Genomic DNA, 27273 nt, shown 5'->3' with positions numbered 1-27273 from the left:
CTTCTAGTTTGTCCAAGGACTACATCCCAAACCACATGCTTGATCTGTGCGCATTGTTTTACTCTTATAAGAGATCGTATGGGAGATGTTGGAGCGAGCGCCATCTATAAAACACCAAAAATACACGAAGAACTGCTGCCAGGGTGAACTGAAGCTGGAGGTGAAGGTTGACGTGAAACAACAGCTAACTAAGACACTTCATTCATTTTCTCTTCATTTGGTAAAGATTTGTAGGCACGTCTGTGAGAAGTTATGCTCAGGATGTACGTTTTTTTTTACCCGTATGTGGCTCAGCGTCTTGTTATGGGAAGGTCGCTACTGAACCCCAAAACTGCTCCTGATGTGCTGGTCAGCACCCTGCATGGCAGCCACCGCCATCAGCGTATGAATGTATGAATTACTGTGGACAAAAGCGTCTGCTAAATGTAAATGGTATCGCATTTAGTTGAAAATATGTCAAATAAGTCAATTAAATGATTAATAGCATTATAAATAACATAATCATGTGGGATCTATAAGCTATGTTGCCAAGACAACAACCTATAGCTTTTAAACACACTGAGCAATCGGTGCGGAGGTTTTGTGCTCACTGCCAGCAACACCGCCAGGGGTTTCTACCTCAGAAACATGTATGGACAACGGCCCGTAAGCGTGGCACGAAATTTAAAAGCCTGCATACTCCGGCAACAGCTCGCACTTTGGCTCGACAGCGATTGAAATGTCGGTGGCGAAGCAGACATCCCTGGGCCGAGAAAACAAAGCGACAGTGCAACAAGTTCTGTAGCCAAGGCCAGAAAAGTGTCAACTTCCTGTGTCAACAAATTGAAGATACAGCCAAAAAAGTTAAGATGTTTCAAACCAGAATGGCAGCAGATCGAACCAGGATGCATCACTAGCAACACCTCTAAGGCAAAAAAACATTGTTTGTCTCTCGTTGTCTCTCGTGCCATGCGTTGTTTTGTTTTTGTTGCGAAGAAATTTGGGCGCATAAAAGTCAACGTATTGTCTAAGTTCGCAGCACAAGTTGCAGAGTCACATCTCTTGCCACTGACTCATGACTGAGGCATGAAAAGGTGGACGGAGTAGACAGAAGGTTCTGCACCAGTATTCACAGCGGATCATAGCGTTTGTGTTTTATTGCTGTTTACATACCGGCTGTAATATTAACAGCCAAACTGGCCGTCAAAAATAAAATACTCCAGTTAAACTCTGGGTGTGCCATGTTATTTGCAAGTGTGTATGGTTTGTATACACATATTTAGTGGGATTGTGTGTCTGACTGTGTGTGTGTCTGTGTGTGTGTGTGCAGGTTACATCCACACACACCCCCACAAGAGGCAGCTGCACCACTCCATCACAGTGGCCAGATAACCAAGCGAGGCTGCAGCACAGTTGGAGGTTACCATCATGGCCGTGTGTTAATTAAAAGCCCCGCTTGGCACACGGCGGCCAAAATTATCATGGGCATCCTTCAATTAGAAACCTGATAACCTCATGTCAACAGATGCAGCTGGAGCCCGCGTGGCTCTGGCCAGGGGAAGCTAACGGCTAACAGCTAATTATAAAGCGAGGCAGTATGGCCTTTCAGCATGTGGCTGAAAAAACAGCCTGTTAAACCTGCTGTAAAATACTTAATACATGCGGACCTGTGACCACATCACAGTTCAACCTGTTTGAGGTCACTGCCCCGCTGCAGTAAAACAGGTTTTCCAAATTTGAAACACTGCATTACCCAGAATTCACCTCCAATTCCTCACCATGAAATCCTGCAGCTTATTTTGAGATTTTTAACTTACAAACGCAACAGACTTCCCAAAACATCCCCTTTCTATTATTAAATGACCATTGTTCTTTCCACTTCTTACTGAATAAAATCCCAAATGAAAATGTTTTATTCAGTGTTTTACTGAAAGTACAGAAAGTAAAGTGTTAAAATAAAGTTGAGAATACTTTTTATGATGTTTTATAGGTCAGGAACCCTCTTCAATCCAAAAGAGATGAACTGACTCAAAACCAAAAGTTAAGTCCTCTCTTGTTCTCAACAGTTTGTTTATCTAATCTTCTGTCTCACATTGTCGGAGGAGGAACAGCCAAACAAATGTATTTTGTTTATTGTTGCATAAATGCCAAAAAGTAGTCATGCCGACCTGCCAAAAGCCGTGAAGAATGACATTTAAAATGAAATTAAAAAATCGCTAGCGGTGACTACATCTGTGTATTCTGTAGTCAGTAATCAGCTGTGAGAGCCAAGTGTTGCCGTCCAAAGACTGTTTATTATGAAATGATTTTTCCAGCAGCAGCTGCCAGCGCAGGTAATGTGTTAGACCGGCCAGATGTTCCCATCGTCATACAGTGCGTCTCGTCGTGGATGTCTGCCTCATGGGCTGTATATAAAGATATATACAGCCCATGAGACAGTGTGAGGTTATATCCAGTCTGTAGTCTAAGTGGTCCACTTATCAGTCAGCCTATTAACTACATGTTACATGTGCTTAGCATTACTTCCAAAGCACATCAGGCCAGATATGGAGCCATCATCTGTTTGTATTAGCTTCCCGATTTACTGAGGCAGCAGCCCAACCATGACGCAGTCAGCTGCATGAAGAGCTCAGCTAGGTGCAGGTTAGCTGCGGGATTTGTCTGAGATCAAGAGCTCTGAAAACAATTTGACATAGTGTGATCTTTCAAAACATTCGTTTTATCCTGTGCAACTCCATCTGATTATTAGCTTCTCCATCAGGCTAACAACAGTATTAGCTTCTCCATCAGGCTAACAACAGTATTAGCTTCTCCATCAGGCTAACAACAGTATTAGCTTCTCCAACAGGCTAACAACAGTATTAGCTTCTCCAACAGGCTAACAACAGTATTAGCTTCTCCATCAGGCTAACAACAGTGTTAGTTTATCCATCAGTAACCATTTAAGTAGCCTTTCAGTCATAATATTTCAGTGTTAATGTTGTTCCCCAACTTGATTACATTGCCATGGAGACCTAACAGCTGTGGTGCTGCCATTTAAGTTAGTTATTTCAGGAAACTCTTTGGTCAGGACAGTTCTGCAAAAGCCAAATTCTCTTCCTAAAATAAGATGGGGACTTTCTGCCAAATGCAATTACGACGCATATTTCTTTAAATACCAAATATTCTAGACTTAAGGTTTATTCACGTTCCTTTTCCCACCACAGCGTGGTTTATTGCAGTGTGAATCTCATCTGCACAGTCTTTCAATACTCTCATACTCCATCATGCTTACTGTCTTCTTGTGCTACCTGCTCCTATCTGTGAGATATTGTGGCTGTGGTTTAAAAAAGGAGGGAGCCTTAATGAGTAGAGGAGGGACGACAGTGAGACAGGAACATGGTCTATATGGAGAGTGAATATGAGAAAGACCCAGTGAGAGCTGACTACGACCAGGCAGCTCAGCTCGCTGCACTGTGCAGCAGCAGCAGCACAGGAACTCACTTTCCTGACACCCTCACATGTACACACTCCCCCCTCCTTCAACTTACTGTCGGTGGTGTCTGAGTCGTTGCTGCTCGTGGAGTATTTTCTCCTCTTCTTTTCGCTCTCCATCTGTCAGGGGGGGAGGCAGGGAGGGAGGGAGGAGAGAGAAAAATGACGAGTGAGAAGATGTTCACCATGAAAACACAAGTGTTAATGAAATAATGCGCCGATGGCACCAATCTGTCAGAGCCTGCAGCAGGCAGCCTGCCAGAATAAACCGACTGGATCACCGTTACACATTAGCGCTGCGGACTAGCTGGGAACTTCACAATGATACAGTTGTTCGGTTTTTCTTTCGCATACAGTGGGAGTCCTTGTATGTGTGGACTGTAAATTCATCCTGCATTACTGAGAGTTATTGTGGAAGTCCCCCTTTTATGCATCTGCAAGCGAGGACACTTTTTGAATCTATAAGCAGCAGACAAGAGCTTTTTTTTTATGTGTTTCTTGGTAAAAAAAGGACATTGAAAAACAACTTATTTAACCAGGCTGTCTATATTTTGTTTATTTGTCGAGTTGATCACTGTGAAAACTACAAATTAAGTGATACATTTTACCAGAAGCTATCAGAGAAGTTTTATGCACAGGCTACAGTGACCTAATATGTACTTTTCTGCAACAAAGAGTCGTTTTTATTCCCTTTAATTTGATCTGAATGGTTTCAAAATGAAGTGAAGCATTATTAGAATTATATATCATGATAGAGCCCATACAAATATCTTTTTTAAGTTCATTTAGTCTATTTTATTCTATCCAACTTGTTTTGTTTCTGTGTAACTAACGTGCTGACTTGTGTACTTAACGTGCTGACTTGTGTACTTAACGTACTGACTTGTGTACCTAACATACTATCTTGTGTACTTAACGTGCTGACTTGTGTACTTAACATACTTGTTTGTGTCTGTGTACAACTACTCCACGTGCCTTTAATCGCCCCCCAGGGACAAATAAAGTTTTTTGAATTGAATTGAATTGAAGCTTTAAAAAGTCACCCTGTTGAACTTTGTAAGTTTGTGAGTAAAAACATGAAAATCAACAACTAAACATAAAATGTAACACAACTGCAACAACAACATTATACCGTATTCCTTTGCTCTCATCTGGAATGAATGAGCCTCCATCCCGAGTGATATATGTGTTTCTGTGGTAAGACGACTCTCGCCGCTGAGTCTACACACTTAGATGAAGCCACAATTACACAATTTTTCCACAAGGATCAACAAGTGTATTGTTTTTCAATCCACAAGTGTTGTATATTTCACTTCAATTCTCAACAAGCCACAAAACCCTCTTAACTGCACTACTTTAGAGTATAAGTCTCACTTCAGATCTGGAGAGGACAGAGGAAGATATATAAGCAGAGAAGAGCGGAGATCTCAACGAGGACATTCACTGTATTTAGCAGAGAGACGCTGGAAGTCTAACTCAATGTTCCCGCTCAGAAAGAGATGTTCAGAGTGAATAAAGCAGATGTTACAGATGAAAAACTGTCAGAGAAAGAGAAAGAAAAGGCAAAGCAGGAGCATCAGAGAGGAAAATAAAGTCAAAAATAAATCAAACTATAGCCAGTGTTATGTACTCCGAAACAGTGGATGGCGGCGTAGTTTTTAATCCGCCGGTAAAACCAACGAAGAAGAGGAGGAGGACTATCTAACGCAGTTGGCTCGACTGTAACTTCCTCTGCAAAGAAGACGGCCGGCCTCATCGTCGAGATCAAGCCCCCACAAAGAGCACCAGGCCTTGAAGACAGTTTTTGGGACAAGCCGTGTAATTACATCATCACGTGATGCAACGTTGTGAAAGACGCGTCTGTGAAACGGTAATAAAAGCCGCACAGCTCTTCGAGAAATGATTCGGTCCAGTAAAATTCGGAGAGTGTAGAAGAGCTGCCCGATTACATTTTATCCCCCATTCAAGTTAGCTCGGCGCTAAGCCGGAAGTTAGCCTGCTCACGCCCTATGGCACCCCAGCTGGACAGCCACCGCCGCAATCCGATTCTGTGGGAAACGCTGATAACTGTCAGTAAAGAAATGAATATCTGACTATCCAGCAGAAGTTTGGACAAGGTGTTCTTAAACAACTCTTATCCATATTTTAATTGTTAGAAGTTAATTCAGAGAGAGTAGGAGAGGCTCTCGACATGGGCGATCAAACGGTAACGACCGGTGAGATGCTTCATGGATAGCAAGAAGAAAACTGTTTGATAGAATCACTGAGATGTATTGAATCTGCTCTGAAACCTAACCCACCATGCTGAATACCCCCCGGCCTCGTAAATAGCATATTACATCTCTCAGTGCTACGAGCCAATCATCTAACAGGTGTGTTGATCAGTTGCACCGTCAGCATGTAACACGACAATAGAAACAGCATGGAGGGAGAAAATGAGCGCAGATGCCAGACTGTGAGGACATTATTAATAAAAGAGAGGAGGTCAGCTGCCAGTGTGGCAGTTTTTCTTTTTATGAAGGTCTGATATCAGTAGGAAACCAATCCCAACATCTACATCTGCTGCAAGACACAATCCCTGAGGAAGTCCACAACGGAGGGGAACGAAGCAACCTGAACTTAAGATAACTACCACCATTTTCTCCTGGTCCTTCTTTCAAAACACAGGCTATTAAAAATGATCAACAATCATCGACATCAACTGAAATTAAACATTTTATCGAGATACTTCAGCTACATCGCCCAGGTAAGAAAACAGTATCTGATGGTCACCTTCTTAATATGATGCTACATTATGATTCAAGGTTAAACAAACTTATTATAACAAAGTCTGGGATTTATTATAAGAAATCTCCCTGCCGAGGATTAAAGCGAAAAGATAAAGGAGGGAAAAAAAAGCAGATCATGGAGGCAGCCTGAAGAAATGTTTTATCTCTTGCTCTTGTCGCTTGAGGCTAAAAGTGAGAAAATAAAGAGCGCCCCTAAGAGGGAAAAAAAGGCGGAGGGCATGGGTCAAGAGAGTCTCAAAGAGAGAGAAATGAAGCTAAAGACGGTGGCGGATAGAGTCAAGAAGTCAAAAGGGAGGCTTTAGCGTACTGCTAGACCGAGGCAGGGAAGCCAAAAGAGGAGGAGGAGGTGGGTTACAATCTTCAGTGTGGGGAACGGAGATTTATGTGGCCGTAAAACTGGGCTATTCCCTCTTATATGGGGCTCTTCCTGTACCCCAGCCTTCCCGCCTGCCCTGCACACACTTAACTACCCTGACATTTATGCTGACACAAAAACACAGCGCTGCTTCTTCGTCTTCTTCTTCGTCTTCGCCTCTATTTCCATTCCAAGTCCTGCCATCTTACTCTTTATCCTCCCCCATCACCCCCTGCCTTACAACAGCAGGGACACAGGGAGTCTGCGGAGTGAGGTTAAGTACATTATTGACTTCCACAGCCTCTCACGCTTCCCTCTCTCTCCCTCCATCTTTCCACCTCTTCCCATCTGTCTAGCACAACCTAGTCTTCCTGCCTTTCGAGGAGAGTGGTTAAGTACATCATTGACTTCCTCCAGCTACGTCTGTCTGACTTCAAGTCTGCACGCTTGGATCCATCTCAGGGTTTCCCCCCTCTCGCCCATTAAACTCTCAGGCGACCCACTTAAACCACACTCAGGGTACTAGCTTTTTTTTTTAAGCGGCCAACTAATTTTTTTTTTTTCTGACCACCCAGAGGAAAATGTGAACACTCATTTCATAGAATATTTTTAAGGATGTATGTATTACACTAGTCTTGTAAATGAGTCGCTTTTACAAGTTTTCTGAAGCATTTACAAGGACAGGGCATTTTGTGGCAGAAGTGGCACGGGCTTAACCAAACACGAAGGAAAAATACATGTGGACTTTTAACCAACTGGTCAACTGAAAATATTTACTCAGGTGTCTCATAAGGCTTTGATTTGTTACCTTAGATATAAAAAAAACCCATTTATTTAAAAGCATTTATCACAACGTAGGAGGCATTTTAATGTGTCAAAAAAGACTATAAACACTGATCATTTAGAGACATAAGACATGCTAGCAACAACCCCCTTTTTGTCTTGTACCCTCTTCAGACTGACTTATGGTTGTATGTAGGCTCTACGCAGGGTCTACGGCATAACCTACGCCGACGTGAGCATTTATACGTTTGCGCTAACTTGTCTGCATAGCTGGCAGTTGTACTTTTCCCGGTAAACACACCAACCCATGCGGCACACAGCTGTGTCTCTGGGCTAGGAAGAGTTGACAGACCAAGTGGAGCTTATACACAGGGCTTGGTTACGGCAAAGCAGCATTTTTCCATGACCTGTAGTTTCCTCAGTAAACACACCACTGCTCTTCTTGAGTTATACTCCTTCGACGCCACCAAGTGGACCAACCACAGCCCTTGTGGTTTCCAACGCTGCAACGTGCAGTTACATTTCTGAGGAACAGCATGTCCGGCTAACTAATCAATGAATCACAAAAATAATTGACAGATTAATGGTCAATGAAAATAATCGTTAGTTGAGGCCGTAGTTAAATTCCCAGCTGCAGTGCTTCCAGCTCGGCTAAGAAACTCCATCAATCATCTCTCAGAGCTCGAGGGTGGTACACAGTTACTGGCTGGTCGAGTGGTTTGTTCGTGTTAAAGTTGTGGGATCTGAAGAAGAACAGCGTGAACTACACACCCATTACTCGTTTCTTATTAGGACTGCTTTGCCGACAGTTGGAGAGGCAGCTGTTGTCTCCATGTGTATTGGGGTAAACACACATCTGTCCTTACTACAGATTTAACAGCATAATGTATTCATAGAAATCACCAAATCATTCCAGGTAAAGCTGCTTACTCCCACCTGGCTAATAACAAACAGCAAAATGACATCATACTCAACAGGCAGTTACCAAAAATAAGTGGCAATCCCAAATTACATGGAAAAAAATGAGCAAACAGAGTGTAGACTAAACATTTAACAGGTGGCGGATCAAAAACACAAACCGAAGGCAAGAGACAAAAGAAAAGCACGCTGTGTTTTGCTGGAAAAAGGTTAGCTGAATCCCCTTAAAGGTAGAGTTAACCACAAAATCAAAAATACATATTGTTCCTGTCATCTGTCATCAGCAGTGAGTTGTTGAATTTTTGGGGATATCAGCCTGCAGGATTTTTCTGCCGTCTCTCTCTCGAGTGTAGTGGAACTAGATGCCAGTCAGTCAGTTTGTGGTGCTCAAAGTGCCAAAAAAAAATTACATTTAGAAAACTCAACAGCAATGTCTCTTTCCAGAAGCCATAGCCAAGTTACTCGAGATAACCCACAGACCTTGTTGTGAGCAGTTTCATGCGGGAACTATTTTATTTCTACTGAACTACACCTGCTAACTTTGCCATACATACATACATCTACTCATGGACATCTTTGTCCCTGAATTATCCCTTTAAACCTCCACACAAACGTATCGTGTACGCACATTTGGCAAGCAAAGACACACAAACAGGGTTTTTAAAAATCTCAGGACTTGGAAATTGGCTGATCTGACCATCAGTGACTAATATCTTTTGCTTTAAAAATCTCAACAACTGATGTGCAATTGCTTTGGAACAGTATAAAAAGATGAATCCGTTTGGTTTTTGCACTCCGAGTGTTTATTTTCACCACGTTTGGCAAAAACAATTACCTTAAGTGCGTCATTCACCATCTCCTTTCTCTGCTCAGCAATGCCTCGAGTTAGCTGCTGCCACTTGAAAAGCTCTCACAACAGGTTTTGCATCTAACAGATGGTTGACACTTCAGCTTGGAACAAAAAAAGTTAGAGTCAGTCAACCAGACTCTTCACAAGAGAGGGGAAAAGTTTTCACACTGACATATCAGTGAGCTTGTGGCTAGCTGCTGACATTTGGTTTTCATTTGGTTTGCTGACAATGCTAACCAGCCGTTGCTTGGCTAAGTGCGAACATCCAGAATCTTATTCCCTGTTGTGTGAGGACAGCCTTCAGTGATTCTCCCTATAATTTGGTGTTTTTCTTACAGCAGCAGTTGGAGAATAATTTTGACTTTGGTTCCACTTGCAGTGTTTGAGTTGGAAAACTGGGTTTTGGTACGGATGTTATGATAAAAACACTACTTTCAAGAAGTAGCCAAACCTGATTTTATGCCTACTCTGAAGGGAAAATTGGGCAGCCACTTTCCTCACTGTATTGACCAGAGAGGGAAACCATCACCAGCCACCCTGACGAATTTCATCTGAATGTTGTTTAGTCTACCAACCAGTGGTGGACTCAGGATGTTAGAGGGGCAGGGGCGGAAACAAAATAAAGAGGGCACCAGCTGCATGCAGTGGGGCACCAGCACATAGAAAGGGAACTGGAAGGGCAACCAAGAGCACACCTCACCATGTTTTGTCCGTGGAAGTGCACCCTAGATGGCACTTTATCATGTTTTATTGTCTATAGTGGCACCCTAGATGGCATTTTATAACATTTTGTCCACTGGAAGCACACCCTAGATGGCATCGTGTTTTATTTACCATAGGGGCACCCTAGATGGCACTTTATCATGTTTTATTGTCTATAGTGGCACCCTAGATGGCATTTTATAACATTTTGTCCACTGGAAGCACACCCTAGATGGCACTTAATAACATTTTGTCCACTGGAAGCGTACCCTAGATGGCATCGTGTTTTATTTACCATAGGGGAACCCTAGATGGCACTTTATCATGTTTTATTTGCCATAAGGGCATCCTAGATGGCACTCTATCATGTTTTATTGTCTATAGTGGTACCCTAGATGGTATTTTATAACATTTTGTCCACTGGAAGCACACCCTAGATGGCACTTTATCGTGTTTTATTTACCATAGGGGCATCCTAGATGGCACTTGATCATATTTTGTCCACTGGAAGGGCTACAGAATGCAAAAACTCTTACTTGACTTATGCTAACTTTTTTATGCAGCATTTCAGGCCTTTACTGGCTGCTAGTATTTTTAATGATCGGATCAAGGGTTCACATGTAGCTGTCATGGGGGGCTGAACCTGTGATTGTAAGCTGACAGGACAGTCTCTTTAACCTCTTGTTCTGGTGGCAGCCCAGCATTTATGAATGCATATGTGAGGAGGGAACCACTGACCCGTTAAAGTGAAAGAACTGGCGGTAATTGGAAATGTCACTGTATCTTCTTAAAATTCCTCTCCCTTCAACTTTTGGAGCTGGATCACCCGAAGCACGAGGCAGCCTAACAGCTCTGCAACTGCCAAGAACAGTCTCCAAGTCCATTTTCTCCATCTCTCCATCACTTACTCCGTCTCCACCTGATATCCCTCTTTTTCCCTCCACTCTTTCATCTTTAGTTTCCATGTCTACTGCATGTCTCTCCGTCTCCCTTACTCTCACGCAGTACACACAATCCTGTCTCAATCAGTCCAGTGAACCAGAGCCCAGACAGTAGATTGAGATATTACTTGTTCTCTGGAGGGATGGAGTGGGTGAAGGAGAAAGAGGGAGACGGGATAGACTCTCCAATGTACGACTTCATCTTAATCAGTCCAGTGAACCAGACTCTGGGTCTGCACTGGGTTACTTCCTGAACACAAAAACAGAAGAAGAGACGGCGAAAGAGAGAGAAACAGTCTGCAACAGTCAGCCTGCTGTCTCGCCAAACAGCTATAACAGATGGTACAAGAAATGAGTGCTTTTATCTCCAGAGCCAGAATTCAAATACTTCGAGTTTTTTTAAAGCGGTATCCATTTTTACTTTGACTTCTGACTTTGATTTTGTTGCTGACTGAAAGAGAAACTCTACTCAAAAAGACTTCACTAAATCTTTTACATTTGGTATTCAAAACACTCAGGTGTTAAGTATCTCTTACATTCCCAGCAGCAGCTACCTTAATTCACAAGAACAACAACAATGACTATTACAGAAATAGGTTTCAATCGCACCATTGTAATCAGTGCAAACAACAGCAAGATGTTAATTGCATTCAACAGGAGATCCAAAATGAAGTATTGTTGTTGTAGTTGATCTCCTCTAACAAGCCCACCTGTAACCATTAGTATCAACTTCCAAAACTCTCTTTGCAAGGTAAAACAGACTCGGAAAAAGTGGGTTACGTTATCACAAACGTCTGGTTATAAAACAGTGAATGTAGCAAACAAAAATGTTATTCCATCATTAACAAGTAATGTGTTTTTTTTTCTGTTTGGTACATTCAGGAGCGCGTTGGAAGAGACTGGAGGTACAGCACTGACGTCAAACATAATTGGACGGGTCTGACTTGTTATTAGCCACTCATGCAACAAATCATGAAAGCCAGGATTGTGAAGATGTTGAGATGTGTCATTCCTACATCATTCCGCGAGAGTGAACTGATTTGTTGCACGACAGTTTGGGACTTTGTGATCCGCTTTTAACCGTCATGTGAATGATTCAGAGTGCAGTCCTGACCTGTAGAGCCCAACCGATGCTCCACTTTGGGGGCCAATGAAAATATTAGCTGATATACATTGTTATTTTTGCAATGATCATTGCACTGAGACAGTAAACTTACTGGGAACTGAATCATTATCAATTATTCCAAAACTCCAACCTCTGCATATCGGACAACATATACGCCGATACCATTATATCTGTCGCAGTCCAATATCGGCCAATAATATCGGCCAACTGATTTATCGGTCGGGCTCTGCAGTCCTGCATCTACAGGTAAGTCAACCTTGTTCCACCCAGCCAATGGGAACAGACAAAACACATAAGGAACAAACAGGAAAATCCCCAATTTCCCAAATTCCCTGTTTTTAAGCTAATGTAACTTCAGGTATGACTGAATGGGATCTTATTGAATCATACTGTGTTGTTCTGTCATTTTAATATAGTGTATTTAACTTGTAGACAAAATGATTCAACCAGACTGAACTGAAAATGTGTCAACAGAAAATCATTCATCAAAATGTTTGATTATCAATTAGGGTTACAGCGATATACCTCTTTAAAGGGATACCCTGGTATGAAAATTGATAATTACCATGTGTACATTCGCCTTTAAGGGTCATCTTAACTGATTATAACAGTAACTGTGTTATAACGTACACAGTGATCATGAAACTTATATGTTTTGACATGTTATCGTTCTGTGAGAATCTCGTACACACCTCCCTACAATCACAATCAATGATTCATTTTATTTCCAACTTCTTCGGTGTGAGTTTTGCTGTTTCTGCCAGAATTGAGAAATTGTGACTTAGTCAATCGTTATTTGCATCACACCGTATTTCTTGCAATGTTTCCCTGTATAACAGTGCAGTATAGTGTGTATGTATTACACTGCCTTATCATACTATTGGTTTTTGTTGCATCTGATCTCATACTGTACCAGCAGTGTCTAAACCTGCTCTCTGTCAGAGCAGAAACACGACAATAGCTGGAGGCAACCAGCTGTCAGAGTGAATGAAACCATGTTGTACGAGGGAGAGAACACTATCAAACAGAAGGAAAAAAATACAACCATATTGTGAAATAATGTGGTTCTGGTTTCGCTGAGCATTTCTGACAAATAAAAAAAATAGGACCCCCTGGCTAAAGGAAGAGAGGAGAAATCAAGTTTGGAAAAAAAGGAGCAGAGACCAGGAAGAGATTCAGAGATCAATATGGGAGTGAGAAGAGAAAATAAAAAGGAATAGGAAAAATGAGTGATATCCGAAGTGATGGAGGAGGACAGAAAAGATGAGAGGTGGACTGGGAAAAAAAATCCAGACAGTTCGACTATATAACGCCAAGACAGACGAACAAGTCAGAGGAAGACGGCAGGGAGCAAACACAGAGTTAAAGAGGCAAACAGAAATGTTCCACATAAACTAAATTACATAAAAGAAAACACAAACCACAAGCAGACATATGCACAAAAACACTATTAATATGAACCACCTTAAACGTTAAGCTCCCTACATCCTGCTCTAATCACCACGCTATATTAAACAAAATTAGCCTTGCTAATTAACACATTCATTTAAATTATAAGCTAATGGTGTGAATATCAACTCCGTGTCTTAAAGCAAGCAGGAGAAACAGTTTTAACAAAATCTTAATAAGCACGTTTAATAGTATAGGGGAACCTGCAGTCAGTATTGTTTAAACACAGTCTAAGTTGTATATACTACAAACATCTGCATACATTAAAGCACATACAAACACACACACACACGTTCACGCTGTGACAGTTGGCATGCTTCCCCGCTGCCCTGTGGCCAAGCGGCGATACATTAAAGAGCTATGTGACTGGGTTGTGGCCTCCTTTTCAGAGCATAGCTCACATTAGCCAAGGGGAAATGAATGGCAGCCAGACAATGCGCTGCGCACACACACACACACATGTACAAACAAAACAGAGGAAATGGCCAACAGCACGGCTAATAACCGAATCAGCAGGATTTGGTGTGATTGGTCCAAAAGTAATTATTACTTCTGCTGAAGGTTAAATACTAAAAAAAATCAGCCAAGAACACTTCAGCTCTCAGTGTTCAAAGAGCAGCCTGGCCTAATTTAGTCCAGATTAATCAAGGTTACTTAGTTAAATGTAACCTACTCTAGTCTCGAGTTCATTAGTGTCTACTTTTAAAAGGTTCACATGCTTACACAGGTGTTTCCAATTACTCTGGCTGATTACACTTCCAGTGGACTTACAAAGCTGCGCTGAGAACGACACATCACTAAACTTTGTGTAGCAATAAGAATAATAATGGGGTGAACTGTCCAAATGAAAAAAACAACAACAAGACGGTGAGAGCGATGTCAATCAACAGTAATCCATACACACCAACAAAGTCCAAAGACGAGGCATAATCAGGCAACAAACACATCATCGGGATAGCAACAGCATCAATCAGGACTGATATTTCTGTCATGTTGAAACACAGAGACTAGCCTGACAATCACACTGAATTGAGATTTCATTTTACTTCGTGGTAGCCAATCACGATAACCAATCAGTGGTGAGTGTCATGTCTGCACAGGAACTGCAGTAATGGATGCTAAGAGAGAGTTTTGACAACTATTAAAGAAGAGTTTCTACAAGCTACAGTACGTCAACCTCATCTACACTTTAGGGATGGGCATTTCAAGCAAAAATTGCAATGTAATAGTCAGCAGGAAGTATTCAATGATTATACAAGCTAGCTATGTAAAAGGATGACGTCACCATTCTTGATCCACATTACTGAAATCTAACTGGTTGGATGTTTCTCCAGTTGGCGGAAACAGCCGTCAATGAGCACGACGCAAGAGAAAGATGCGGCATCAGATAGTTGAAACAGAGCTGAACAAAAAAACATCACCAGTGTCAAAATTTTGAACCCACAGTAGCCACCCGTCACAAGCCCGGAGCCCAAATAAAAACACATTTCTTCTTAGTATACAACCATCATCATTTCAGCCCTTACAAAAGAACATCTTAATTTCTGCTTCTTCCATCAATGCAAACGCACAACATTAAACTTAACACAATAAAAGATAAAAACATAAATATCTAAAACTCAAAAGTGAAACTCAAACGTGGCCCAGAATGTTTCATTAGGCTTAGACAGCCGCCTCCAGCTCTCATTTCTACTGTTATCAGCTGCTGTAAGCCACATTTTCTGTGTGCATAGTTTAGTGTCAGCCCGAAACATTTACAATAAGACAAACAGCGAGAAGGTTGACTAATGCATGCTGGGAAGGCCAAGTCGCCTGGGGAGCTAATTAATTGGCTGACTATGACACTGCCGAGAGCACAGCGTCTGACTGAGCATTTAAAGGAGACCGTGCAACAGATCAGGCCCGGGGAAAAAAACACAGTCCAGTATCTGGACACGCTACTGCAGGTGGGAAAAAGAAAATAACGTGTCAGCTATTTTAGCAGCACACGAGATCTGTAACACAACCTGTGCTGTTAAAGTAGGGTACGCTTCAGCACAGAAACCCAGTTTGAATGTTGGGAGGAGAAAAAGTGGGGTGAGAACAGCTGTTACTGCTCCAAGACTAATAGTGTATACTTGATACATGGCTGTTTGAGGGTGTGCTCACACTCCCAGCACGTTTATAGCAGCTTATTCACACTCTGGAGCATTTCCTCCTTTTAGCTTAGCTCATTTGAACAGGTGAGAATAATGTTAGTCAAGCTGAGGGTATCTGCACCTGAAAATCTCCCCTCAGTCAACGATGACTAAAGATAAAATTTGCAAGAACTCTGCATTAGATAACAGTCAAGATCAGTAATCAGTAATGGTGGTTGTTATAAATGGTGTTCTCGACCAGCAAAGCAAGTTTGACCACATTACTCTCGAGTGTTTATTCACCCCAAACAGCCGGATTACTTGTACTGTACATCAGCCGTGAGCCAGTAAGCCACGGCACACCGAGAGGGTGTGTGTTTGAATTCAAGTCAAACTCTCACTCAGCTCAGCACTCACTAGAGACTGAGGTCCTCTCTCTTCTGCTTCCCCTCTCCTCTTTGCAACATGCATGAAGTTGACAGTCAACATTACTGAACAAAAACACCTGAGAGGTCACCTCCACGAATCACTGCTGCAGTCGGGTTGATGAACAGGATCGGCGATAAATCCCAAAAGTTTAAAAGTATCTCCGAGCTCTTCTCCATCTAAAAGCGACAGATTAGAGCCGGGTGTTTATTCCTCCAGAAGTTCTGGCTCTGCACCCTTTCTTTCTCCTTCAGAGCTCCTCCAGTCATCTGATAAAACCTCTAATCTCACTGGATAGCAAAAAAAAAGCTTGAAAAAGACTCGTGTTGCCTTGCACTGCACATAACTAGCCACTGAGAATCTGAATAAACCAAGAGGACAAAAAAGTAAAAACAATCCCGTCGTTTGAGCTACTTAAAATCTAAGATCTAAAAAGAAAGGCCAGGGTTCATTTCCTTGACATGACACATGACTGAAGTTTCTAAAATGGTGTGATGGACCGGTGACCTTTTCATTCAGGTGTTTCCCTTCACTTCCACCCATTGTACTCGAGCACAGGCGTCACACACTTAACCACTGAGACGGTGTGGACGTGTAGAAAAGTTTCAGAGCCTGGAAGCTGCGAGTTTCACACCAATTTTGAATAATTCGATTTTAAAAACACGTAGATGAGGAAGCTGATACAAACAGAAATGAGAAAGGGTTTATCACTTGAGCTTTATTAGCGCAGCCACTGAAACTTCATCAGTGTCATCACCAAGCGAGCAGATGTCTCTGCAGATGAAAATGCAAACGAAGGCGTTGTGAGGAGCGTTGTTTGATTTTCGAACATCTTGACAGCAGCATGCGGTTGACGTATGGCGAGTAAACGTGTTCAAAAGTATTACGCTTCAGTCAGATCGTATCTTTTGTGTGAATTGTGTAGGTTTCCCGTTCATTTTGTCACGTCCGTTGTTAGTTACGCCAAACAAACCCTGATGCTGCCGATGAGAAAGTCACTAATGATGAGACGATGCTTCCCAGTAAAGCCCGACCAGACAACAAGAGGCTGCAAGAAACAATGATTTTTTTCTTGTTGATTAGTTTCTTCATTATCTTTTCCAACCCACCTATTCATCGTCTGATCTTTAAAATGTCTAACAGTCCAGAAACCATAAAGTATGGACGAGGGTATTAAAAAGCAGGCGGCAAATGTTCATATTATAGAACCAGCAAATGTTTGGACATTTAGCTTTTATAAACCACTTTACCTATTATCAAAATTGTTAGCAATTAATTGCCTGCTGATTAACTAATCTATTAATCAGCTGGTGGTTTTAAGCGGCAGATTAGAACCGTGCCTGTTTTTCTCGATTAGCGCTCGAGTGTGATGAAACAGACGTTCGTCCACACATAACAAAAAGACCCTCCAGTTTCACAAACTGTTTAAATCTGAATGTGAAAGACAATTTTGCTGGACATTTTGTCCCGCTTCCCATCCGTCTCCAAAAAGCTTCCAAATCCGTCCGACTGGCTGCGTCCCATTTGTCATTCTGTCCGTCCGTCTGTCTGCCTGTAAGCTTGCCATCTGTCCTTCTGTCTGTCTGACTGCTTGACTCTTTGCCTTCCTGCCCATCTACCCATTTGCCTGCCATCTGTTTGTCTGTCTGCAAGTATGTCACCCCTCTGCTCGGCTGTCTGTCTCTCTGTCTGTCTGTCTGTCTGTCTGTCCGTCTCTCCTCTGCCACAGTCAGCCCCGTGCAGATGACTGTGCAGTTACCTCAGCAGAAAACGGCGATGTGGCTCGGTGTCTTTTTTCAGCACTTTGCAGCACTTAAGGTCAGCAGCACACTACAACAGTTGCCATGATGGTGATCTATTATTAAGAGACTGTAGCTGCAGAGGGCCTAGCGGGCAAAACACACACACACACACACACACACACACACACACACACACACACACACTGTAGAGTACTCTCTTGAGATGAGTAAGCAGTCTGGCTGTCAGGACATTAAGTGAATGCTTGAACATCTGGACACACACACACACACACACACACACAGAGATAACATATTTGTTTTTAATGACAAAAGCACAACAAGCATTTAAAATGGAAATCAACGGCGCTGATGATGAAGCTGCGCCGTGCTCGCACACTAAAAACACACTTAACTGACAAAAGCATCAACAACAACAATGTGTGGAAGTGAAGCCAAGCAGCACACACACACACACACACACACACACACACACACACACACGCACACTAACATACGGACACACACAACTGGCCGCTGCTCGGAGCTCCTTGAGGAGCCAGAGGTCAGTCAGTTTGATAAAGAATCCTTGCATATAAATTGCTTCATAACAAGGCATCTCTCAGAGGCAGCGCTGCATCCGTGTGTGTGTGTGTGTCAGTGTGCATTTATTTGTGTACCAGTGTGTGTATCTTTCTTCTACTATGATCCTATTGTGAGTCTGTCTGTGTGTGTTGATTGGACAGAGTAAAATCAGCCTGCCTGGGGAACAAAAAGCCACAAAAAATAAAAGGTCTTAAAAGCTTTTGGCAACAACCGAACCAGGATATGCAGAGCTGCTCGCCCTTCAGCACTTTCTTCTCTTCTTCCTCTTTCTGTCTTGCTGTTTTCCCATCACCTTCAACCTCCCACTGCCTCCCTTATCATCTCTTTCCATCACAATATCTGAAAAGGTGTCATTCGTTACTGCAGCTCCAAAACTGGACTTCCTTACTGCCTTTGGCTTGATCGACAAGCTGCCGTTAGCTGGTAGCTAAGTTAGCCGTGGAGATTTAGTGGCACTATTAGCCGATAGGAGTTCGTCTGCACCTCAACCTCGGGCACCGGGCAACAGGCTGAGACTGACCGCAGCCTCTGAGCCAAACAGATGCCAGTCTGAACACGTGGGTACAGTACGGAGGTGACTCACAGCGGCTCTGACCCGAGCTGTGACTCAAAGGATAAGGCGGGGAACAGGAGAGACACGAGGCGGCAGAGGAACAAGACACAGTCAGGCATCAGCATCGCGTGAAAACGGCGCGCAGAGCTGGAATATCTTCATATCGTACTCAGTGAATTGAGGATTTACTTCGACCAAACCACTGGTAACCACGACTGTTCTGGTGAGTTTAATTTGGGGTTAATTTAAAGTTTGGATGAAGTGCGTTTAAGACGAGTCAACGAGGCAATTGAGCTCGTCTGGAACGTGAACAGATGGCGTATGAAAGTAAGACAAATAGGTGTGAAAATATTTCCTTTCTTGACATTTTGTGAGTTGATTGTGTTTGCGGGGGATGTCAGTGTCACCTCCTGAGGTACAAAGTGGTATTAGGAGACAGGACAGGCTGGGGCTAGCTGGTTAGCATGCTAACTTTCATCAACACTGTTGTTTCTTCACACTCTGTTGATAATGTGACAAAAACTCTTGCACCATGTTACTCTCTACATCCTCCAGTCACCCGTCCATCATTTTCTCTGCACCTCTCCCTCAATCACCCTTCGCCTCACTCCCTTACTCACCCGTCACCCTTCCCTCCCTGCTTGTTCTCATCTCACTGACACTAAATATGTCCTCTTCTTCATGGGGAATAAATAACAGGCGAGGCTGAGAGAGGATGGACAGAAGAGTGTGTGTGTCCGTGTGTGTCTGTGTGTGTGTGTGTGTGTGTGTGTGTTGAGCACTTCTTGCCTGTGCACAAGCAAGACAGCAACAGCTAGAAGGCATGCAGGGAAGACTGCAACACACACACACGCACACACACACACACACATCCAAGTCTATTTTCACTCTCTTTCCTTCAGTCTCCTCCTCAACCCATCTCCCACACACATACACACACACAGACACACAAAGACACACACACATATGCAGAGCTATTTTTGGACGGAGCCGCTAGAGAGAAAGGTAGGCAACGAAACAAAAAAAAGAGAGAGAGAGGTTCACACCGACAGAGTTTGACAGGTAAAGAGAGAGAAAGAGCACCAAAGACAAAGACTCACAAAGGTTTATAAAGTCAGGTTGAGAGACGAGTGAGAGAAAACAGCAAGAAAGAGAACAGAGAGTGAGAGAGAGACAGAGGAAGAGAGACGAGAGAGAGAGAGGGAGAGCAGTGATGGGGAAATAGGGCAACTGTTATGAATGAGCTCAAAGAAAGAAAATGTCAGGGTGTGTGCGCGTCTTGGAATTCGCGTGTGTCTATAAATGTGTGATGTCGGGGATCCTGAATATACCTCAACATCAAACGCACGTGCACACACACGCAGACGTGCACACACAAACACAGACGTGCACACACAAGCACACTGTAAAAAAAAAAACACGTTCGACACACATCGCACACATCAAACATCCTCATCAGGGCCATGCTAACAGGTGTGCAAAAAAAAAAAGAAGAGACTGCAACCTACTCACACAGTCAGACATGAAAGCTACACACACACACGTTTCTACAGCTCGACAAAATGAGCAGAAATCCATCCTTCATCCTGTCATTTTTCAGAGGTTTTTCTTGCGTTGCGTTGTCTCGATGAAGCACTGCTGTTCGGGGACACGCTTTGTATACAGTTCTCTTATTTAGACGTGTCACTTGCGGTGTGCCAAGATGATTTCCCATCAGCGATTTGTCTGACACTAAAATGCTAATAATCCAGACAAGCATGGTGTTATCTATGGCATCTTCATACGGCAAAGTGACAAGTGGAAACTATTCTCTGCTGCAGTTTATGACGATCGTAGAGGTGTATTTTTACATCGATTCAGCTGTGGTGCGACGTTAAGCCTTAAATTTGTTACTGTGTCTATTTCGATGATTGATTGATCATGTCTGGGATCTATCATTGCTGCGTGCTGCTGCTTTTCTCTGTTTAGCCCTTGGCTGGTTGGCTCTATGGACGGCAACTTAAGTCTGGCGGTCTGTCGATCAACCACATTGATCCCGACTGATATATTTCAGCAACTATCTGGCAGACTCAGACTCAGATCTATGGCTGGTGATCCTCTGACTTTTCATCTCGTGCCATCAACAGGTTTAAAATGTTAACTTTCCCAGTACTTGCTATATAATAAGCCTCAGCTGTACCTTGTGGTTAGGGCTAATTTGCAAATATTAGCATGCTAACACACGAAACCAACATGGAGAACAGGGTAAGCATAATACCTAGATAACATCAGCATGCTAGCATTCTCATTGTTAGCATGTTAAATTTAAAAATATGCTACCTTGGCTCTCATGTAGCCGGGTGTTAATTTCAGACCCTAACTGAGAAACAATCAATCAATCAATCAAAAAACTGATCTTCAGATGAATCAATAATGAAGGTAATCATTGCTTTGCACAAAATCATCCTGATTTTAGCTTATTTTAGAAACAAGAATTCAATATCTTGACAGAAAGCTGATCACTGCTGGACACTATTTCCTAACTTGAGGTGCAGAAACCTCACAGATGAAGCTCACAGATTGAAACCGCAGCGTACAGCCGTGCTTATCTTCTCTGCCTGCAACTCTAATGTTGTGCTCACGACCTCACTCGATAACACACATACACACCAACATCTCCTGACTGACTGGAAGGCTCAGAGCCACTTAAGAGCAGTCATGAGTCACTCTCTGATGCCGATATCACCATCACCATTCCCATCAGCCCTCTCTCCTGTGATCCCCCCCCCCCACTGAACACTCCATGGGGAGTCCCTGGATGGAAGAAAAGCTCGTTCCTTATGTCAAATAGAGACGACTGTTGTCTCCATAAAGTGAATTAGTTTTGTGCTATTACTCTCAGGGGGGACCAAAGCTACACTAAGTGAAGTGTAAAATAACACAGTAACAAAGATTAAATTCTCCCTGCTAGCTGTAGCGTGGTTTAAGCCTAAATGAGGAATGCTAATGACGCTAAGAACCTAGCTCGGTCCTGAAGGGAAACTGAAAGATGTCAGAGATTATTTCCAAATGAAACATCTTGTTCGTTTGAGTTTATCCCTGCAGGTACTTTTAGGGGCTGGTTACCAAACTTTGATATTTTCATGGCAGCAAACCGAAAAGTAGAGTATCAAAAAAATGTCTTTCGGCACCAAGTTTTTAAATTACCGAAGGAGTAAATCTCATCAGTGTCAGTGAACCCATGAGCATGCTGGTACCAAGATCTAATAATGCTGTGATAAACTTGGGCACCATTCACCTTTGGACTGGTACCAGTACCTGGAAATCACCCAACAGTAGCTTTATTCTGTACTTTACTCTCTGTAATTACAATGTAATGATACTTGTCAACTAGAATGGCACTCAGTAGAGCGCATACCTCCGCCAAACCCCAACAGACCCATCTAATTTAATCAAGCCTTCTAATATCAAACTCAGTAGCCCCGTATCACTGTAAAAACCAGCCATAACTGCTTAAACATAATTTAAGATCACCAGATCTGAGATCCGCATCAAATCGGACTCACTCATAGATACCAGCCTCCTGAATTAGCCTCCATCAAGATCCATACATTATTCCTTGATGTTGAAAAACACCTTTTCTCACAATGTGAAAGAAAAAAGTGAATAAATCCCACGGATCAGCCCCCCTTATCCACATCCACACCAAAAGTTAACGGGGTCTAATCTGGGCCAAGTTTCGTGTAAACCTGCTGACAAACCAACCAACAAACAAACGGACGTGGGAGAAAACATGACCTCGGAGGACTCACCAAACACGGTGTAACACCAGCATTGCTTTAAAGACGGAAGCTGTTCAAAGATGAAGGAGCAGCTGGAGAAACTGGTTCACAGCGGTATAGATTGTCCACTAGTTAATCTATCGCGGATGCCGTTGTTCGCTCTATATAAAAAAAAAGAAATCTCATACCGCTGCAACTCCAGAGTCGGTGTGTAACAAGTATAAATGCAGGTCATACAAACAAGTTTAATAACAAAAAATAATAGGATCATTATTTTACAGCCGCTGACTCAATATCTGGAGTACTTTTAACTGCTGAGCATAAAGAATAAGGATATCAGCAACTTCAGGAACTTAAAGTGTGAAGAAGTGAAGGTGTGAAGGCAGTGAGCTGGTGTCAGGGAGAGGAAATTAAAGAAAGAAACTTTGTGTACTAAGCTATATACACACACATATACTGTATACTGGTACACAATATGCACACACACATGTGCACACCAAGCGAAGAGGCGTCAGGCCAAACAAACGAGCCACAGAAATCAAATAGATTTCCTTTATCACCTTGCTGGCTCCAGCCACCAGAACATTAACACAATATTTATTGATGCTGCCACTGCTCCGGCTGCTGCCGCTGCATCATGGGAGCGGGAATGAGGGAGCAGAAAACAAGAAAAGAGGCGAGAGAGAGAGAGAGAAGAAATGAATAAAGAGAAAGAAAAGAAAAAAAAAAGAAGGGAGAAGAGGCTGAGGTCCAAATAATTTTCTAACTAAGCCTCCCTCTTCGTCTACTGAAATCTGCTGACAAACAATGAAGGAGGTGGGTCGGAGCCAGCGAGCCCTGGGGTCCTGCCAAAAAAGCCAGGAGGAGAGAGTGCAAAAAGGGGGAGGACAGGTGGGAGGGGAGGGAGAAAAGAAACACAGGGAGATATGGAGGATTGATCCATCGCTCCACTGCCATCAGGAGTTCATTAGCTCCTGGAAGGGAGTGAAGCGGGGATGAAAAGGACAGAGACTGAGGATGAACACTGTGCCCTTCACTCCCAGTGACCCTGACGACCACCTCCCTGTTTATCTACCTGCACTCCTCCTCCTCCACCTCCTCCATCCCTCCTGTCCTCCTGTCGTCTTTCATCCTGCACTCCCTACATCTCCTCCTCTCCTGTACCTTCTGTCCCTGCTGGCTTCACCTTCCCCCGTCTTCTCATTTGTCTTCTTTCTCCGTCACCCTCTATCCCTCTCTTCAGCTGTCCCCCCTTTATCCTTTACTTATTATCCATCCGCAAACTTTGTCTCTGCGGTCTCAAAACTCGGCCGAAGAGCAATTTACCAGACGTGAAAAGTAAAAATGATGTAAGCGCGTTCCCCTCTGCACCTCTGCTCTCCTTGCTTCTTTTATTCATTTTGATATATCTGATGGGGTTTTAAATATATATTAAGCGCAAATGAAATCTTCCGAGGGATGACGCAGCTTATTTCCATCTTGGATCACCGGGTGTTCAAACAGGAAAAAGAAGGAAGGTCTGACATACTGTTTCTGTCTGTTGTTTACCCACCAAACATACACACAGCAACTCCTGAAAGTCTTCCCATCAGGCGCTCAGGCAGCATCTGTCAGCCTGTCAATCACTGCGCTTACAGAGCTTTTTTTAATTTATTTTACTAAATAAGAGTAGGAGGTAGCTGGCAGACAGAGAGAGCACAGTCAGACGTTTAGGATGATAAAAGGAGAAAGTAACTACTGGATGATAATAAATGCAGCTGGAACACAAACATAAACATTTCTGACAGCAGATTATTCACAGATAAACGTCTGAGGTCGGAGAAGATGCCCGATGAAAAAAACGCCAATGCCAGTCTTGACTTCTTACCGTGCAGTTAATCACTGTGGACTTTAACTAGACATACTGGTTCTCCATACCTGTCAGGGCCCAAGGTTAATGCAAGTAAACCCTGTGGTTTGCCGTGCAGTCGTCTAATCACTCAAGGAAGTTAAAAATAAACGTGATGTCTAATTCAACGCTGTCAGAAAATAATCCTGCAGACCGGAGGTAGCAAAAATACAGAGCATTCATTTAAAACAGTGGTAATAAATGAGTAAAACATTTGCAGCAACACATGCAACACTTGGCTAAAGCTAGCAGGAGAGCCAGGGAGATGTCAATTAAGCACAATTTGCACAAACTAACACGGTCCTTAAAGACGAATCTGATCGGTTACATTAAGCACGAACAACTTAAGTGTGGACGATGTTAGAAATGGTGGAAAGTGAAGACGGATTGTCAACATAGACAGTCCCTCTACGGCGGCTGTTTACGTCTTAAGCAACAAAACTTAAAATACCAAAACTAACTGTGGATAAAGATACTCTGAGATCCTTGTTTTGTTTGACCAACATCTGAAAACCCTAAAATCCTCACACTGTAGGATGGATAACTCCTACTGTAGGACACAACACATTTATGTTATATCATAGATCTTTATACGACTGAGGGGAAATGAAAAACAAACAGATGAAATAAGTATAAGGAAACGAGAGAATGGCGAGCTGTGCCGTGATGATATCACTGTCAACGTTTGTGGTAACAACATCGACTTCACAGTGACTAAAAATGGATCATTCATTTTATCTGACAAAACCATCTGCTGCACCAGAACGTTCACTGCTCTTATTCAGTCAGCGAGGGTTTTTATTTTTGCAGGGATGAAGACTTCTGAAGTGCATTCCTGCTGCAAATTACTCCTGCAAAATCCCTCTGTGTAATATGTGCACCACATCTTCTGCTCACCACTGATGTGTGCAGGTGTGCAGACTTTGCAATTATCCTTATTACTAACGAGGCTGAGTCACAGTGGCAGAGCGGGAAAAAAAGAGAAAGAAAGCATGAAAACAGGAGTCTGACGTCATCTCCTGCCCACTGAACAGCAGGTTAGCATGCACGCAAACACGCTCAAGAACGCACTAATGAGCTTCTAGGCCACAGCAGGGTTACCTACTGAAAGTAAACATACACAGGATAGTGCATACAAACACGCCTGCAGCCTTTAATCCACCACACGGTTGCTAAACCCTGTAAGACGAGACACAACCTGCACGTGAGGAAACCAGAACAATCCCACAACCAATTAACACACAACCAAGAACAAGATTATATTGATGTTTATCTGTTATTGTGATTTAACGACCGAAAACTGCCGACATGAACTGATCCTGAACGTTCTGACAGGTGTTTTTATATATTTGTGTCATCCATGTTTCCTTAGTGTAACTAAGTACATTTACTCAAGTAGTGAGTAAACTTTCCCCCCCATTGTCTTTCCAAGTGGTGTCACTGTGCTGCGCTGCTGTCCCAAAGACAACAGGATCGTTTCTGTTTTCCTGAGAGTCACAAACAACAACAACAACAATAACAACAACAACAGGACGAAACCTGAGTTTATTCAGCCCAAAATAAAAAGGCTAACCTTCCTTTTCCCCGACAACTGCTCGGTATCAACATTTACTTCCTAATGATTTGTTGAAGCAGGTTTAATATCAGATACTTTAAAACTTTAACTCAGGTACTACTCATACGATATCTTTACTTTACCTCTTTAAGTTTGACTCTTGGATGCTTTTTACAACATTTCTTAACTGTAACAATAATAATAATAATAATTCATGTTTTATTACAGCATAACTTACTGTAACTTAGTAAAAGCAACATTATGTAGAAATTGGCATTTTGTGCAATATGGCGCCCCCCGCAGTTTTCTGAGTGCAACACCGCTGTCGTAAATACAAATCCCAGGCCTGTAACGCCACAAACAAAACTCATTGCGTCATAACAATGTTATGTAACGCCGTCGTCCGACCCTCTTCACTGGAGTCCCATCCCGCAGACACAAGTGATGGGACCATTCACCTTTTTACAAGACCCCGTCCCGTCATAATGATTTTAAAGCTGTTATTTTAAGGTAAAGAAGTTACATAATGCTGCTAAAAATGTTTTATGTTTGTTGTATTTCCTCATAATTCTGCTGCGTTCTTCAAGAGAAGAGAAGACAACATGCACTGGATCCGAAAGTTTGATTCTGATCATACTGGAAATCCAAAACTGGGCGATTCTCAGATCCACTACACACCAACGACAGCATGAAAACACACACACACACACACACACACACACACACACACACACACACACACACACACACACAAATCCTCCTCAGCTACCAGTAATTCCCCTGTGACCAACATGCTGGTTAGTTAGTTAGTAAGCAGAGCAGAGCGCAGCAGAGAGCCGGTGACATGACAGCTAGCCAACCCGCCTGCAGGCAGCCACACACACACACACACACACACACGCACGCACGCACAAACACACACACACACACACACACACACACACACACACACAGTCCTTCAGCTCAGTTGGTTCCCATCCTTCTTATCTGACACATATTTCTGACTCACACACACACACACACATTTGCCCTGGAGCCTTGTGTGTAAAAAATGTATGTGCATATCCGGATGGGTGTGTGGGGGGGGGGCATGCATGTGCATATGTGCAGGGGGAATCGAGGGTACAGTTAGCGTGACGTCAGCGGTCCATTCATGAACAACACCCCTCCTCCTCCTCCTCCTCCTCCTCCTCCTCCTCTTCACTACGTAGCTGCTAATGCGATACAACGCACCACGTGGGGGTCCTTACCCCCTTTCCCAG

At 42.9% G+C, this 27273-nt stretch overlaps 1 protein-coding gene across 1 annotated transcript in view; it reads right to left on the bottom strand.

Annotated features, from left to right (window-relative positions):
- jade2 (jade family PHD finger 2) overlaps nt 1–27273 on the bottom strand; it is a 184861-nt gene that overhangs the window by 155334 nt on the left and 2254 nt on the right. Inside the window, exon 2 of the mRNA XM_073479370.1 lies at nt 3510–3573. Within this exon, the coding sequence (XP_073335471.1) occupies nt 3510–3573 (64 nt within the window). The remainder of the gene's footprint in view (nt 1–3509; nt 3574–27273) is intronic.

Source organism: Pagrus major, chromosome 13, assembly GCF_040436345.1.
Source record: "Pagrus major chromosome 13, Pma_NU_1.0".
Classification (NCBI taxonomy): domain Eukaryota; kingdom Metazoa; phylum Chordata; class Actinopteri; order Spariformes; family Sparidae; genus Pagrus; species Pagrus major.
The sequence above is the reverse complement of the archived record's forward strand: the minus strand, read 5'-3'. Positions and strand labels throughout refer to the sequence as shown.